The 19081-nt window shown below is 37.5% G+C and overlaps 1 protein-coding gene across 2 annotated transcripts in view; it reads left to right on the top strand.

Moving 5' to 3' along the window:
- The first annotated feature begins 438 nt into the window (after positions 1 to 438).
- The window catches only part of MBD5 (methyl-CpG binding domain protein 5), a 77114-nt gene continuing 58471 nt past the window's right edge, over positions 439 to 19081 (top strand). For both annotated transcript variants that reach the window (XM_056117703.1, XM_056117701.1), the window contains exons 1-3: positions 439 to 569; positions 12743 to 13410; positions 18667 to 18769. In XM_056117703.1, coding sequence (XP_055973678.1) covers positions 13298 to 13410; positions 18667 to 18769 — 216 coding nt within the window. In that variant the 5' untranslated portion in view covers positions 439 to 569; positions 12743 to 13297. The remainder of the gene's footprint in view (positions 570 to 12742; positions 13411 to 18666; positions 18770 to 19081) is intronic.

Below are 19081 nucleotides of genomic sequence, written 5' to 3'. Positions count from 1 at the left end.
CTCTGATAAAGAAAGATAACTGCTGCTTGTGGTTTTATCTGGCTTTCAGATTCTCCAGCACATACCTCTAAAAATGCATGGGATCCTGTGAGAGTTCACTCTCCTCCCTGTGAAGAAACTAGAAAGTGTAGGTTAAACAGTCATTCAAAAATAGTACATTGGTGCTGGAGAGATAATTACAGAAGTTAGAGCACTTGCTTTGCATGCAGCCAACCTGGGTTCAGTCCCAGACATCACATATGCATATGTGGTTCCCTGAAGAGCACCACTGGGTGTGACCCAAAGAACTCCACCCCCCACACCTCCCTTCCCCCCAAAAAAGTTGTTTCTCTTCTCAACCTCACCAAGGGATCCTCAAGGGTTTATCTCAATGTCCTTTCTATTCCAGAGGTTGGAAACTCAAGTACCTACAGAGTTCAGAGTCAGCACTGGAGGGAATGAAGCAGGAAGTCACTGCAGTGAGCTGGAGAGCCAAGTGCTTTGTGAAGTAGCAGCCACATCTCTCTTCCAGATCACTATTGCAAGGCAGGAATGTTGACCTAGTGTTACCACATTCTCCAGTTTCTCAGGTAAAGCAGGAAATGCAAATTCTCTCATGTGAAACCTTTTCATTCACACATTGTCAACGAATTCACTTTTATTACGATTCCCAAACTGTACACAAGCCAGATACTTCTGCAGGTAGGATTTTTGTCCTAAGTCCTCCCGTTTTGAACTTGGTTTTATATTTTGGTACTTATTTGTTAAAATTAGAGAGTTTATTTTTCTACAGGATTTGCTTTGCTTAAAGAATGTTCTCTAAAATACTAGATGCTTTGTTTTGGAATACTGATGCTCTCTTCCTTTCCAGCCTAAGCATGTACTTTTTGCATAAGTTTTTGGAATTTTTCTTTTTTATTTTTATTTTATTTAGGTTTGGAGCTTAGGGGCATACCCAGAGGTGCTTAGGGTTCTCCTGGCTCTGTGCTTATAGATCCCTCCTGATAATGTTCTGGGTGCGAGGCAATCAATCGCCTTACCCACTGCACTCTCTCCAGCCTCCCCGCCTTTTTCTGGACCTCATGGAGTAATGCTCAGAGGGCTCTTAGGGGACCTTGAAGTATTGGCAGGGATCAAACCCTGTCCTTCACTCCCATCTTTTGAGCTGTCTCTCAAGCATTGGGTAGCTGCATTTCTCTCCCATCCTCAACATTACACTTAGTTGTCAAATGTTAGATTGAGTCTCCTTGAGATATTTTTCATGACCAACTCAGCATATATGAGTATTACTACTTATTTTGTTCCTAATGTATGAAACTGCAACAGCAGTAAAAGGTCATTTGTTTCATTGAACTTAGATACTACCTGCTCAATTTTTACCTTTCTAGAATCTACAGTCTTCCTCCTCTTCTTGAGATCTTATCATACCTTCTATTAAACTGTACTTATCCTTGGGGCGGGAGAGATAGCTCAGTGAACTAAGTGCATACTTTGCATCTGGGAATCCCAGGTTCAATCTCTGGCCTCCTTTGATACCAAGCATGACTAGGAGTGACACCACGCACAGAACTAAGAGAAGACCCCCTGCCCATATCACTGGATGTGGCCCCAATACCAAAATAAATGGTACTTACTTATATTTAATTGTATTTGCTGAAGATGTTGGCCAAACTTGAGTATTTAGTTATTTATATACTTTAAAACAATGTCTTTAGGTTTCTACAGTGGCTAAAAAGTCTTCTTAATTTTGAATAACTAAAATTTCAATATTAGTGGGGCACCATTATCTCTATGTAGAATTGATTATTTCAGGTGGGAACTTGGCTGCTACTATCTAGACAATTAAAGAGTATTAAACATTTTTATACTTATATAAGATGTAAACAAGTATTGCTTAAATTCAGAATACAATCTTAAATAGATTTCATTCACAATTGTTTTATTCTTAGTACAGCTTTGGAAAGAGAAATTGATGTACATTGTTTTCCAACTATGTGATCAGACCTTCACATACTAAACTATATCTTGAATAATTAAAGTATGAGTAATACACAGATTAGATGTGAAAATTACCTTTTAAATTGGTTTGGCCATATCAAATAGTTTATAGAAATGATTTTTTATAAATATCGTCTCAGAAAAGCCTCAATATAAAATAAAGGGCAAAAATAATAAACTATGCTTCTGTTCAACTTGCAAAGTAGATTACAAATAACTTTTCCTTCAAAATTGCATTTATCAATCAGTTCAGTGGTGTGTCTTTTTTTTTGCCTATTGCTATACTTTACAGCAGTGGTCTGATTTTTCTTTTCAAAGAATTTTTAGTTTGGGAGCTGGTGATTTTCTTCTTTAGCTTTTTTTTTTTCTTTCTTTCTTTTTGGGTCACACCCGGCGATACACAGGGCTTACTCCTGGCTCTGCACTCAGGAGTCACTCCTGGCGGTGCTCAGGGGACCATATGGGATGCTGGGAATCGAACCCAAGTCGGCCGCGTGTAAGGCAAATGCCCTACCCGCTGTGCTATCTCTCCAGCCCCTTCTTTAGCTTTTAAGTGAAATGTTTGCTAAGTATTCCTACCTATGGTTACAGACCCTCAGTTTCTACTATTTCTTTTTAAAGACACAGTGGGGGAGCTTTAGCTTGAAATGTCTCTATTGCTTTTTCTTTGCAGTCATGTAGCAAGCAAGGGGGGCGGGCAAAAAGTTCAATTATATATAGTAATATATGTGAACTATTTATAAATTACTGTGTATTATAAGGGGGAATTACAAGTTAAACAGATGGGAAAAGTGAAATAACAATGGACAGAGCCAGGGAAGACCTCTCTGAAAGGTGACCTTTAAACTGAGATAATAGGAGTTAGTTTACTGGAAAACAGAGGGTGGGGATGGGAGATGTTATTCCAAGCACAATATATGAGTGTTACCTTGAGACTTTTTGAAATCAGTCTCTCAGGGCTTTTCTTAAACTTTGCTTTCTTCTATGTAATTTAGACCACCCAGCTTAATGCCATATTCTTTCTGACTCTAGTTTTTTCTCTTCCTTGGCTTTTCCCATTGTTATTTGGCTTTCCCCATCTGTTTAACTTGTAATTCTCCCTTATAATACACAGACATAAATAGGAAAATGTTAGCATAGTAGTAGTTACAAAGCTTATGATTGAGTCTAATAAAAAAAATACTTTCCTAAAGCTTATGAAGTTCAAGGAAATAATTAGTCATTCTATAGATGTAGCATTAATTTTTTAATAATTTTTTTTCTGATTAAAGAACCAATATGGGTACCTGATCGTTGTATAACTGATACCCAAGCACAAAAATTTGTAAGTCTACAACTGTACCTCATAGTGTTTCACTAATAAAAATTAAAATAGAAGAAAAAAAAGGAACCAATAAAAATTTTTATTATAAAGTTTTGAGAGGACAGAGAGTTCTAGTGCAGGGGGTAAGATGCTACCTTGCAAGTGTCTGGCTGCGTTTGTTTCCCTGCCCCTGTGTACCACCGGGAATAACCTGAGTACAGAGCCAGGAGTAAGCCCTGAGTACTGCTGCCCGGGGGGAGGGGCCTGAAAACTAAAAGGGGGGGGGGGGGGGAAGGAAAATTAAAAGTATAGAAGAGCAATGAAGAAAATTAAGCACAGATTCCTCAGGACAATCACTGGAAGGATCACTACTTTACTCTTAGGTTTGTATATATAATAGCAGCTCTATAACTGAAGATTTAGAATTACACATGCATCTTTGTATTTTTTTCAACCTGAAAAATATCACCAGATTTCCCAACAACTTTTAAATGTCCCTACTACTATTATTTTAATAGTTCTATATAAATTATAATAACCTGAATGTTTATTATGTCCTAGACCCTGATTTAAAACTTTTAACAGTATCCTTAGAATAATCCTATGCTGCTCTCATCATTTCATAAGGAAATGCATTTAAAACTTGTCCAAAGACAGAACTATATAGCTACTAAATTTAGTAATTAATTTCATTAAAACCCAATTTTAGGTGTGCCATTTGTTTCAGTAGTTTTCAGCTATTGGAAATGATACTTCTGGTTCTCTGAGTTGGCCATCTAGCTGGATTGAGTTGGGTCAGCTTATCCCTGTTCCACTTAGACATCATATTAAAATGCCAGTGTAATCCCAGCTGGCCTCACTCATACACCTGGGGCCTGAGTTGGACTGACTAAACCAGTTAGACATCTCTCTATGCATGATTTTTCTGTCTCAAGGGCACTAGATCTGATTGTTCATGTGACCATGACATTGCCAGAAGCAAAAGTCAAAGAGGCAAGGTGTCCTATGGTTTAGGCTCAAAACCTGAGTTACAGCAAATCTTATCACATTCTGCTAGTCAAAGGCAATCACAAGACCGACCCAGATTCAAAGTACAAGCCAATAAATCCCACTTGCCTTTGCAAACAGGGAGCATTGAAATAAATATCTATAAACACTTGCAGTCTGCATTTAGCATTTAGTGAAGACTTCGATCTGACTTTAATGTATAGGTTCAATGGTAAATTTGGTAACAAGAAATGGCTTCATCCTAACAGTATTCTTCACCATAATTTGGCATAATATGCTTGTTACCTTAACCCTGAGGACAAACTTTCTTCAGGAACTTTGAGTACTTCAGAGTTTGTGGGGGGAAAATATAGTCTTTCTGCCTAAGTGTGATTTTACTTATAATACTCCAGTACTTGTATGCTAGAATTTACTCAGAATATCACAATACTTGTGCACAAATTGGGAATCTTTTTTACCCTTCACCTTTGGAATATGTAGGAAAGACATGCTTAGGGCATCGTGATGCAACAATATTTTAAAAGAAAGTAGATATAACTAAGATAAGTATGCTTATAAATAAAAATAAATTACTTCAATGAGTAGGTGAGTGATAAAACATATAGGAAATTTGGATGGGGCATAGCTACCATAAGCTGGTAGAGCTTAGTGAATATTTGATATGCAGAGAAAGATTATTGAAAGGGGGGAAAGTCATTTAAGGTTACCCTAATAAGCATAATTTAACTAATAATGATGGGAATATTATGAGTACATCCATTTATTACCCAATTAAATGATAATTATGTTGTAGCCAGTTAGACATTACTCTCCAAAGCACTAATGCTGATGATTTTTTAATCCAGTTATATCTTTTGTTGTATGCATATTGAAAGTTAAGTGTAGAAGTGGGTTTTTTATGAACATGGAGTTTACTGAAGAACATGAAGCATTTCTTGCAACATGTAGGTTGAAGTATACTTATTTAACTTTAAATATTTTAAAAGTAGGGGGCTGGAGCAATAGCACAGAGGGTAGGGCGTTTGCCTTGCACACAGCCGACCTAGGTTCGATTGCCAGCATCCCATATGGATTTAGTATTAGTATGGTGTTAGTATTTTTCATGAATATTTTAAAATAATATTGAATGTCACACATCATTCTGAATGCCACATAAATTTCATTAACAGTAAAACTAAATACATTGATTACATAGCGAGCACCACCAGGAGTAATTCCTGAGTGCATGAACCAGGAGTTACTCCTGTGCATTGCCGGGTGTGACCCAAAAAGAAAAAAATAATAATAAATATTTTAAAACTAAATTTGTGATCCTAGCAAAATATAACTAAAATGGTGAGTTAGATTTATTGGCACCAGTATACTAAATACTGCAGTTTTCTCAGTTTACATAGTTTGTCCATTTGGAAAGGTGCTGGTGGTCAGGAATTGAGCTGGGGCATGCATACATCTAGGATTTGGGGGCTTGAGGGAGTTACTTTGGGCCACATAAAGCAGTGCTCAGGGCTTACTCTTTGCTCTGTGTTCAAGGATCACTCCTACTGATGCTCAAAAGACCATATATGTGTCCAGGATCAAACTGGCATTGACCACATGTAAGGCAAAAGCTTTATTCCCCGTACTATCTCTCTGGACCCTACACTCATACATCTGAGGCATGTGCTGTGCCACTGAGCTATGGCCCCTGCCATTATAGTTTCTTTTAGAATCAATAGTTCATTGCATATTCATTCTGTTCTACTAGTATCCAAATAACACCACTGAGCACAAGATCAATAAGTGATGTTATTATGAACATTTTAATAGAATTTACTCATAATATCACAGTGCTCAAAAAATCAATGTATTAGTTTTACTGTTAATGAAATTTATGTGGCATTCAGAATGATGTGTGACATTCAATATTATTTTAAAATATTAATGAAAAATACTTTTATGATGTAATATTCTCTAAACATTTAGTTTTATAGTATTTGTGGTATTGCTTTTACTGTATGCATTTAACACTGAATAAAGTGTGAATTTATACTTAGGTTGAAAAAGATGTCAGGACCAGAGAGAGAGTACAGAGATTAAGATGCTTGCCTTGCATGTGAACAGCCTCTTTTTGATCCCTGACATCATATATGTTCCCCTGAGCACAGAGTCCTGTACCTCTGGGAGTGACTTAACCATTTCCCCCAAATGTCACTGTCACTATCACTGTCCTCCCGTTGTTCATCGATTTGCTCGAGCGGGCCCAGTAACGTCTCCATTGAGACTTTGTGGCTGCGTGCAAGGCAAACGCCCTACTGCTGTGCTATCGCTCCAGCCCCCCCAAATGTCAGTAAAGCAGATTGATTTAAAAAATCTTATTGTGCTTATTAGCATGCTATTGGAATACAAGTGTAAATTTTTATATTGTTGCTTTCATTTATTTTAGTAGTTCCTTTATTAATCCAACTAAAGTATAAGCATATAAGCCACTTAGTAAATAAAATTCCATGCACTTTACAAATAAGAGTATAAAATTAGCATATCAATTTTCTTAGAAGCCCTCCATACTTTTTCTGCCACAGAAATTCTCACTCAAAAATTGTAATATCATTAGGGACAGGTCTAAAAGCAAAAATCTCTGTTGCACAATTGTCAGCATGCATTGTTCTCTGTTGGCTTCTTTTCTAACTCATTCATTTTTAACACCTATTGCTAAAATTGTTGTGGTCTGACATTAAAAATCAATTTTCATATGCAAAATCTCTAGAACTTATGTCAGCTTTTACTATAGACCCGGTACAATACCAGGAACCAGGAATGCAGGAGGGACAGAGAGAAAATAGGACCCTGCCCTGGGGGAGTTCAGGTTCCTATGGGGTGAAATAAATTAAGAAAAAAATTCTAGGGCTGGAGTAATAGTACAGCGGGTAGGTTATTTGCCTTGCACACAGCCGACCCAGGTTCGATTCGCAGCATCCCATATGGTCCCCTGAGACTGCCAGGAGTAATTTCTGAGTGTAGAGCCGGGAGTAACCCCTGTGCATTGCCGGGTGTGACCCAAAAAAAAAAAATCCTGTTGGACAAGGTGACCTCTGGGGGGAATATCCATTACCATGGCAAGATCACACCCAAAAAAATAGGCTGAATTCAGAATCCTATCTGATCCCCACCCAAACAGTACTCATAGCCAAGACATCCTTCTCAGGAGAGCAACCCTAATGAGTAGGTTCAGAATCCAAGTCTAGGGTGCACCTCCAGGCCACAGGAAATGGGTGTGATTGAACCCTAGCTCAAGAGAGCCCTCTAAGCAGCTGTGGTGTATGAAACTTTGGCCTAGGAAAGTGAGATGTAAGATGTAGCTGCAGTCCAACACCCTCACCCTCTTGTTTGTATTTTATTCTGGGCAGTGTCCTTAGTGACCTTTTGCAACCTTGCTGGGAGAGATCATCTTTGATGCCTATTACAAATGGAAACATCCTGACATCAAAATCCTGAAGTGAATTCCATCAATTCCAAACTAAGGGACTAAGATTGAGCTAAACCTAGCTAAACATACTTCACCCCATCCATCCATGATCCCATCCATGTATGACTGTTGTCAAGAGCCCGAATGAACTCAGCCCAATCAGAAAGCAGACACAATTATCCCACTGTCTGCTGTGCCTTACTCAGCCCCTGAGGACATGCTTATGACAAAATAACCCCTTCTTAAGCCTGACTCCCCACCACTCCCCAAGTTTCCAGATCACCTACACATCCTCAGGCTAGTATAAGCACAACAGAAAACTTAGGGACTTCCAGACACTAGATACCAGGTGCACCCATGATTTGGGACAGGGCTGTACTGTAGAACAGGTCTGTCCAGGCCTGGTGATTCAGGTCAGGGCTCTATCACACTGCAGGTCTCTTCCTAGTTTGCCTGACCCTGGCACTAAAATTGCTGCCAAGTGCTGGCCAATGAAAATACCCTGGAATCTACATCAAACTAATGTTTTCTGCACTGCAAAATAAACTCTTGCTCTATAAAGACATTCTATTGAAAAATAAAAGATAAACACATCTTGCTGAATGGAAAAAAATATTCCCATACCATACTTGTGATAAAAGGCTATTAAGGTAATTTAAAAAAAAAAAATCCAACAACATAAATACAAATGACCCCATCAAAAAACAAAACAAAACAAAAAAGCAGAATGAACCAGAGAGATAACTCACAGGACTAGAGCACAGGCTTGGCACACAGAAACCCCAGGTTTAGCCCCTGAGTACCAATGGATATGACCCAATTATAAACAATCACGATCATCCTGTTGTTCATCGATTTCCTCGAGCAGGCACCAGTAATGTCTCCTTCTTCCTAGCCCTGAGATTTTAAAAGAGCCATTTCAATGCTCTTTCAGGATTAGGAGAATGAGACCCATTATTGTTACTGGTATTTGGCATATTGAGTATGACATGGGAAGTTTGCCAGACTCTGCCGTGCGGGCAGGATACTTTTGGTAGCCTGCCAGATTCTCCAAAGGAAAAATAAGATAATAAGATGTCATGTGGCTGCAAATGCGGCCACATGCTTCCAGGAGCTGGGTTTTATAGTCTCTGCGTCTTGGCCGTTGATGGGACCAACCTGGCGCTGGCAGCAGCTGGTGGGTGTGACGCCTACCTACTGGAAGATGGTGGGTCTGGGTGGAGAAGGCCCAGTCCCAATCCGAGTAGGCTTGGAGACCTCAGCCCCGGGACCCGTATGCCTGGGTTCCTCTGCCAGTTCTTTCATGCATGAGGCCCGTCCAGACGTGTGGAGAGTGTTCCCAGCATGGCCGTGTTTGGCTCCAGAGGTCCTCAGCTGCTGGGGCTCTGCTCAGGGCGGGGGAGGGGGGAGAAACTCAACCCTCCCCCCTCCAAGGGGCTCCGGTGAGGACAATTACAAACATACTCACTAAATGAATGTTGAGAAACAGAATGCTTAGAGATCAATGAATGATGCTCATATATGATACTGGATCTCTGCAAGGGGTTCCTAAGTTCCTAAAATGCCTCCAGAAAGTTGAAGTTTTAGAAAGAACAAAATAAATGGGAAAGGATGACCCTCCCAGGAACAAAAAAGAAGTAGAAACTTGACTGTCCCCATGGTGTGGTGCTGTAAAACCAGCCATATCCTAGGAAGAGGCAGAGAATTCAGCCAGGAGACATTCAGCCTAGAGCAGAACTTCTTTCACTGTAGGTAGCAGTCCAAGATGGGGTCACATAAGTCAATGTGGGATCACAAAAATTGTTTTTAAATAAATGTATTATTTATGATCAGTGAATGCTTGATTTGTTTTATATGCCTAGGGTTGTGTAAAAATTTCTCAGGTGAAAAGGAGTTGCAAGTGGGAAAAGTCTGTAAGAAGCCCCTAAATTAGAAGGCTTGTATAATAAACAAACTAAATTAGAAGGCCTGTATAATAAACAAACCATCTTATGTCTCTGATTCAGTAAGTTTGACTGTATACTGTTTGACAAGTTTCAGATATTATTGATAATAATGATGCTTTGAAAGTGCTGATGTAAGCAAAAGACAGCCATTGGGTATTTGCATTTTTGATCATTGAATTATAAGGGAGACATTTGTCAGGAATCACTCCAATGTTATTTTCTGGAAGATTCATAAATAAAGGAAGAGAAACAACCAGTCTTTCAGAATTGGAGTTAATATTGAAGAGCAGGAAGAAAAAAAATTTCTAATTAAAAATGAACATCTATTGGTCAGAAGTTTCAAAAGTAGGAAAAAGAGCTTATCTAAAAATTTGTCCAACCTAGGTATCATAGGCCACTTTAAAAAAATTGTCCTTACAGTGCCACCCAGTAGGTCAACCTGTACCTGTGGTGTGGAGTGCATCAGCAGGTCGATGGTGCCATAAGGCTTCCTGTTACCCCAAAATTGCCATTGTGCCTCTGGCTGGAGCCCAACACCTTGGGACCAAATTTCCTGAGAACTTAAGTGACCAAAAGTTAGGTATGTGGGAGCCACACCCACAGACCACCTCCAGCTCAGCTGTGCAAGCTCATTTATCAACCTTGCCCCAGAAACCCATAAATAAGTCTTGAAAAGGATCAAAATCAGGCCATTTAAATGCATTAACAGCCACGATTCAGGGATTCACAAATGAATCTCTGAAGAGAGTAGCGCGCTGCAGAGATGTCTCCCCACCCCGCACCAGGCCGATTTCACTGGGGAACCTTGGAGGGGGGCAGGTGTGTCCCTCCGCCTTCCCCAAATGAACCCCAGCAGCCACAAGCCCAGAACCCAATCACTGCCACGCTCACAGCTGATCTTCACAGGCTGATCCTTAGCCCCCATGCCTGAGAATGAATCCGCTGCAAAACCCTTTGAAAAAGCATAGAGCAGGCCCAGAATAGGCCCAGGAGTGGACCCAGTGGTGTCCCAACGTGAAACTTTCTCATAGCCTTGTTACAACTTAGTATTTTTCTTTGTATCCCAATTTTTCCCAGTAAATTTTTACTCTTGCAGTTGTTTGCCAGCATTCCCCTACCCCATTCCTATGGTTCCTTACTCTTAGACCAAGAGAATGTGCTTTATTACAATATTCTAAATTTGGCTTGGAATTAAGACTCCAAATAAGGCTTATGGCTGAGTACTCTAAGATATTGTCATTTAGAGAGGGTAAGATAGGCCAACAGGCTGAAGTGTGTGCTTTGGATGCGGGGTTTCTGGGTTCATTCCCCTGCATATAACATGTTCTCCCAAGCACCACCAGAAGTAATTCCCTCACCTCATGTACAAAGCCAAGAGTAGCCCACGTACATCATGGATATTGCCCAAAAGGAGGGGAAAAAATTCCCGTAATATAAGGCAGTTTCCAGCTTTCCCAGTGAGGAATTCAGAAACAAGTTTGAGCCTAAAACTTAAATATGTAGATTTTGTGGACTAAATAATTATGGTTCAGCATATCCCATGGAATTGGTTCACTAAATTGTACATTCTCTCTTGTACTTTTTATTTAAAATTTTTTAATTTTAATGTTTTCATGTAAATCTTAAGTCATTTAACATAGCTTTGTAGAATATATCATGTCACCTTTACTTAAGCTGTTTGAAATAGAGCATATTTTGAATCTATGGATGGTGCTCTCACTGGAAATTTTTATCACAAACTCTAAGTCCTACTCAACCCTCAAACAAGTTTTTTTTCCCACTTGTTCTTTACTCATTTTATTGAGTCCCACAATGAAATTACAATACCATATTTTAAATTTATTATTAAAATGTTTGTCCCAACAAATAATGTAGCAACTGTGATAACACATTCTTCAGAATTAAGGACTTAATCTTTTCAAATATGGTAGTTACGGGGCTGGAGCGATAGTACAGCGGCTAGGGTATTTGCCTTGCGCGTGGCCACCCAGGTTTGATTCCCAGCATCCCATATGGTCCCCCGAGCATCGCCAGGGGTAATTCCTGAGTGCATGAGCCAGGAGTAACCCCTAAGCATTGCTGGTGTGACCCAAAAAGCCTCCCCCCAAAAGTATATATGGTAGTTGCCAGCTACCTTTTTTAAGTTTAATCCTTTATTAAAATGACCTCATATAAACATTGATTGCTGATTTCCAAGCCAGTATATATATTTTCTTCTTAGGTTTTATAATCCTGTGTTACACATGAAATTAGATCTGATGAATGATGATAGTGTCTGAAAGTCAGTTTTTTTTAGGTTTACATTACTGTTGATTATAAGGGTTTATGTGTACAGCATGCTCTCATCATACCTATCGAGCGAGAGTTTCCAGTCCACCTACACTCCACATTGTGCCAGTGCCCCCCACCCAAGCAGTGTATCTTTTACAAACAGCATCTTTTAACTCAATAAAGTAATAAGGGAATACACCATAATAGAAAGGATTTTTTAAATCTTGACTATAAAGCAACTTCTATTCATATTCACTAATTAAGCATGGGTGGGGGACCGTGGGGGAGTGGGGGGAACCTCTTATATTGTGAAATGTACCGAAAATTTATTCCTTTCTAGTTTTCCTTTTTAAAAAAAAACTAAATCTTTTGTCCTTTAGACCAATGTGATGATTAGAAAAGAAAAGTAAATCATGAGTGTATGTGAAAATCAAGGAGCAATCAAAATGTGATTGGATTAACATGACTTTTCAGTTGTCAGGCCCTAGGGGCAATAGATATTTTTTTATTGTGAGCTAGGAGGAGGTGGTGCGTGTTTTTATATGTAATGCCATAATTATAGATCTATCTCTAGTAATTAGAAAGTTGCATATGGTGAAGAGCAAGCAAATTTGCTTAACTGGAATAAGTGGATCAAGTTGGAAGAAAGAAACAAGTTGAATTTGACAAATGATTTTGACGGCAGAGAACACTTAAAATGACTTGTACACGTAGTAATTTATTCTTTTTAAAATCAAACAGATTTTTAGATTTTTCAGCATTAACTATACAGTTTGTATGTTATATATATTTCAGACTATATTTTTGGAATTTTGAAGACATGAAAACACCAAAAGAATCAACCTGCAACTTCTTGGATTCAGTTTGGAAGAAGATGAGAAAGTCAAAAGAATGTGGCCTTTAAAGGCGGGTAGTACCTGGAAATATTAACCGACTCACTGTAAAAATGAGATCAGCTTCTAAAGAATAGAGGTTATTTTAGTCCAGCATCAAAGTTTAAGACAAAATGTTGAACTAAAAACTTTACACTCCTCCCTCCCCACATCAGACAGGTGCCAGCATTGGAGAATATGATTTTCCTTAGTAAGAAACATTCATTTTTACCCATGTGACCATCCTTAGGAATTTAATATTGGTATTTAATGTAGAGATAATGGGAAACTGACTCTTAACCACAATGGCAGATTTGAAGGACTCGGTTTCAAACTGAGGTGAAGCTTCCCAATGCATTTTGTACAGTCTGAGAAAAACTGTGCTGCATTGGCCATTTTTGAAGGCCATCATGCCCTGTAATATAAGGATATCATCTTATTGCTGATATCTTTGGAGAGTCCCAAGCAGACACAGAAAATGAATGGAGGCAAGGAGTGTGACGGAGGGGACAAGGATGGAGGTCTTCCAGCTATACAAGTTCCTGTGGGTTGGCAGCGTCGTGTGGATCAAAATGGAGTACTTTATGTCAGGTGAGCCTTTATTATTACCTGTTATTTCCATAGGTTCAGCCTTAATATTAAGAAGGTAGACTTGTATTCTTCTTTGAACATACAAGGTAGCATAATTGATAGCAGCTCAAATAAATTTGAATAAACTACCCTCATGCTAGAACTATTCCAATGTTTTTATCCTGCACTGCTTTGCAGTATAACTTGCCTTAGGTTAACAGAGAGAAATTTTATGCATGACTTATATACATAAAAAGTGTTATTCTGTTAGCTCTAAAAGTATAAAGAAAAAAAGATCACTTAAAAAAAAAAAGCACACATATAAGCACCATTACTGCATTTATAGGCGAATGTGAACCACCCAATGTGTTGTGATGAATTTCTCTGTTCTTCATTATGCCTCAGCTGGCTTTTCTGATATTTAAGACTAAGTGTTTTTATCTCTAAGTATTTTTAGTTATTAGACTTCTTAATGCCTGAGACTAAAGATAAAAGTAATTTCCCTATTTATCTTGTTTAGTTGTTAATCTGTTGCATTGGATGTTGTTTCAAAAGAAAAGAAAAAGAGATGATAGAGATGGCTCTTGATCTCTCTGTAAAATGCATAGAAAAGCCTTCTCATTTATGTTTTGATGACATATATTTCTTATAGAACAAGTCGGATGGAGTAATTGAAGTGTTAGCAAGATGTTTTAGTCTTATTATTAAATAATTGCAACCTACTTTTCTTACTTTGTAGTTTTCAGTAAATTATGAAATCTTTGTATGTAATTTGAAGCTATTAGAAATAGACTTGGATTTTTTAAAAATCATGTTACATAATTACATTAATGCTTTTATTTTTGATGTGATTATGTGTGTCCCTACTTTAGTGGGGACATCTGTGCAAAAATGGGATTTCTTCTAGGGGCTGGAGCAATAGTAGAGCAGATAGGGTGATCACCTTGCACATTCCAAACCAAGTTATTTCAGGCATCCCATACGGCTCCCCAGTCTCCACCCGAAGAAATTCCCTGAGTGCAGAGCCAGAAGAAAGCCCTGAGCACATCTGGGCATGACCCAAAACTGAAAAAAATTAAAAAGGGATTTCTCTGAGTGAGGTATTTTCTACTATATAAATACAGATTATTTCACATCATAATAACTTAGAAAAGTCCATTATTCTTACCTGCATTGTCTATTTTATATAGTGTTTGTTGAAGTAAATTTATTTGCTAACTAAAATACTAAGTTTTTACACATAAATTCTTTGTTTCTGTAAGACATGCTTTATGTTAATTGAAATTGAATAAACAGAAAAAAAACAGAGAATATGGCACTTGTCCCTTGTAACATAAGATGGATGAGGATGCACAGATAACTTTCTCAGCAGTTGTATCACCTTGGGATTAGTATACGGCCATAAGTGCCTTGTTATAAAAATTAAATAACAAAGTATCAGAATTAGTGTGCATATTTGTGGTTTCCTTTGTATAGTGTAATATGTTAACCATTTTTTTAAAATAATCTTGTTACTAAAATTATTACCTCAGAGGGGTCACCCGGAGGGGCCAGAGAGGTATAGCACAGAGGTTACGGGACTCTCCTTGCATGTAACCAGGCCCAGTTTAATCCCTAGTACCTCATATGGTCCTCCTCAGCATCACAGAAGTGATCCCTGAGCACAGAGCTAGGAGTGAGCCCTGAGCACCACTGGGTATGACTCAAAAGCCTAATAATAATTTGTTTCTTTTTTAAAATTTAAAGTACTATTTATTTTTCACTTTTTTTTAGATACCATGATTAACATTTGTTGATGCTAGTGTTTCAGTCTAACAGTGTTCCCAATTCCAGTCCTACCACCACTGAGCGCATCCCTCCTTCCAAGGACTCCAGCTTCCCTTCTACCCTGACACCTATCTCCCCGATAGACACACTTTTAAGTTTAATTATTGTACTTTGGGCCCCATGCTTATAGTATTGTTAGGTCTAGTGGTGGAGATACATACAGGTACTGTGCTTCTATACCATAGATGAGTTCAAGACTCCTGCCTTTTCACTTCCCTTCTTTATAATACATGTGCATGTAATATTTTTCCATTTTCTAAAGTCCACTTCTGTTTCTTTCATAAGTGACTTAAAGTTCTCTAAGGAAAGGTCTTTTATATCTTTTTGTAAAGTTGATTTATAGGTACTTGGTGTTTTGGGACACTTACTTTTGAATGGAGTGGTCTTTTTAATCTATTTCTCTTCTAGCTTTTATTTGCATATAGGAATGGAACAAGTTTTGTGTGTTGATTTGTAGCCAGCTATTTCGCTGTTACTAATTTATTGTTTCTAAAAGGCTTTTGGTGGAGTTCTTAGGATTCTCTGTGTATATTAACATGTCTTCTGCATGTACTGACAGTGTGACTTCCAAATTGATAGCCTTTTATTTTTTTCTTGTTTTTAAGATTTTTATTATTGCATCACTGTGATCTTTACTAAGATCTTTACAAAGCTGTTCATGATTTGGTTTCAGTTGGGATCTATGCTTTGTGTCTTATCTGAAAGGGAAGGCTTTTAGTCTCTCACTGTCTGTTGAGTAAAATTCTATTTGTGAGTTTCTTGTAAATGGCCATTACTATCTTGAGGAAGTTTTATTCTATCCCTATTTTGTTACGGGTTTTTTTTTTTTATCATGAATGAGTGGTGAATTTAGTCAAAACCTTTCTCTGAATCAATTGATATAATCATGATTTTTATCTTTACTTTCTTTAATATGGCACATGTTGAGCCATCCTTAATCCCCAATAAAAGTCCCACTTGATCATAACCCTTGATCCCACTTGAATAACCCTTTAAATATGTGGTTGGATGAAATTTACTAAAATATTTTTGTTGTGGACTTTTACATTTAAGTTCATCAGTAAAATTGGTCTAAAGTTTTCTTTTTTAGTAATATCTCTATATGCTTTGGGAATTAGTATAATGTTGGCTTCATAGAAGCTGTTAGGAAATATTTCTGTTTCTTCAATGTTTTGAAAGTTCTTGAGGAGTAAAGATAGTATGTCACTGTGTTTTGTGGGCATAGTCTGGCACTGAAGCAAGATCCTGTGGCTTCTTAGCAGTGCTTGGAGTGGGTAAGGTAGATGATGCACAGCTGTTGTGAAAAAAAGCAAATAATTAAATTTTTATTTTTGTAAAAAATAAATCAGCTTTTCACTTACTGAGTTAAGTCTGGTCAGCTCATCTTTTTGTTGTTGTTCATGATTTTCTAGCTAGACTTCACTATTTGTTAGTATGAGCTAGCATATATTCTCCAAATCAAAGTATGTACAGTAAGAATTATTTAGGCACTAACTTTTCTAGATACAGGATTCGACATCTTCAAATAAGTTAAACTGGCATGGGTTTTTATTTGTTTGTATATAAGTAGTTCAATTACTACTTGATCCCGTATAGGAGGCAAGCCCTCTCCCTATATTTCCCTTCTCATTGTGCATTTGGCTTGTAATTTTTCCTTTAGACTCCAGCTGCTCCTGCCTCAGGATCGCAGTGAGGCTGCATGTGACATTTTCCACCTGCTTCCCATTTCCTAAGCTTGAGCAATGCCATGCAACTTGTAACTACTGTTTATATTACCCACAAAAGTTAATTAAAGAGCTACAATTGAGGGGAGGAATCCAATGAATTAGGATGGAGAGTTTTCAGAAAGTCTAGAGTACTCAAGAGAACTCAGAATTTTTTTTAATATGATTTGAGGGGGTCGAGGAGGAGAGGTGGGGTTTCATACCTGCTGGTATGTGCTCAGGAGTCATTCCTCTGGTGATCAGGGGACATATGCCTGCTGAGGATTGAACCAGGGTTGGCTGTATGCAAGGCAAGTGCCTCAATTCCTGTACCTCAAGAATTCAGGAATTCTTATATTCAGATTTAATATTGCAATTAGACTCTTCCAGGATTCAGTCTGTGCACTTTATTTAATGTTAGGTTGTTTCTTTGTACAAGTGTTTGAATTTGTCATATAACTTTTTGGTGATTCTTTTTCACCAAAAGGACCAAACCTCTGAGAATATTTACTGCTCCTGCTGCTGGGATGGAACTTAGATCTGTTATATGGGAATTATTAGTCTTTACACATCATTTGAAAAAAATGTTAACCTAAATAAATGATTAAGTTGACAAAGCAAAGAATTTTAACTGAAATTTCCTACAAATATGGCTCTTATGTCTGTAAGTAATGAATCGCATTTTAAAGATGCTTCCCTTATAAATACAAACTACCTGTGATTTTGTAAAAACAGAATAAACCCTTCCCCAGTCACCTAGCAGTACTGTGATAGTTTGCCTACAAAATGTAGAGTATTGTTTCTAGATAGATTTGAAGGAAGACAAGTACACGTGTTGGCTAACAGTCATAAAATACATCAATTGAATGGGTTTATATTACAATTTTCAATGCATGATGTGCATTTAAGTTATAAAATCAACACATTAATCATAAAGCCCCAATATGTCTATAGCCCATTTTAAACTAGCCCTTGTTATAAATAAAAATCAAAGATTTATCTTGTAATCTGAATTCATACTAACCTATTGCTTAAACTTGATTGGTATTCACATAACAGAGTCACCTTTTCACCCAAAGATTAGCAACAATAGTAAAAGAGCACTGCCCAAATGCCAACCAAACCTGCAGGCACCTGTGTTCACCTAAAATCCTACTTCAACAATCCTCATCCTTTCTCACACCTGCTCAGCTCCTCTCTCCTCAGAATAGTTTGGCTCTCAGATGGAATTTGGACACATTTATGCATCTTCAGAAGAGAAACTTCTTGTTATATAGAAATGCCTTGGTTCTGGGTTGCAAGATTTCAGGGAAGAATTTGTTAGCTCCAGCTTTTATGGACTTAATTGCTTTCTGGTTTGCCCTACAACATGTTTCTAAATTTTATTTCTTCGAACAACTTTTAAAGTAGAACTGGCTTAGAATAATGATTGATTTCTTATAGCTTTCTTGTTCCTTTCTTCCTTCTGGCCTTATGAATTCTATTTCTTATGAAGAGAACTTTCCTCATCTTTAATTCCCCCTTGGTGAATTAATCTACTAAGTCTTGGTTGAACTACTAATTTTTCGTTAAAGCCTGTGATTTAATAAGTAACATAACATTGGCAAATAAAACACCTTTCCTTGGTGGAAAAATATCCTGTGAAGGACAGTAAAACTATAAATTATTTGTTTTTTAAAATATATTTATATATATAATATGTACTGATGGGTTTTTTCCTGATTTTTTTTTTAAACTATTTTTACAGTCCCAGTGGGTCTTTGTTATCTTGCTTGGAGCAGGTTAAAACATACCTGCTTACTGATGGAACTTGCAAGTGTGGCTTGGAATGTCCTCTTATTCTTCCCAAGGTAACCATTCACAAAAGCTCTATCAGCAGTTTATTATTTTTCAGGTGTTTCGAATATTTGCTTTTCTCATTTGGCATTTCATTTTTATATTTTATATTACTTCTTCAATCAAATGCATTTTAGAAGTCTTTAATTAAATATCTTTTGCATGAGTTTTGGAATGCTTAAAGATTGTGGAAAATAATTCAAATCTATGAGTAATTTTCAAAGGTCACAAACCTATATTTATATTAAATATTTCATTAAAACTCATTTGTACCTTTTTATTAGAGCTGTTTCCATGCTCATTACTTGAGAGTGCAATGTTATCTT

Source organism: Sorex fumeus, unplaced genomic scaffold, assembly GCF_029834395.1.
Source record: "Sorex fumeus unplaced genomic scaffold, SorFum_2.1 ptg000035l, whole genome shotgun sequence".
Taxonomy (NCBI): domain Eukaryota; kingdom Metazoa; phylum Chordata; class Mammalia; order Eulipotyphla; family Soricidae; genus Sorex; species Sorex fumeus.
This window is presented reverse-complemented; position numbering and strand designations above follow the sequence as displayed.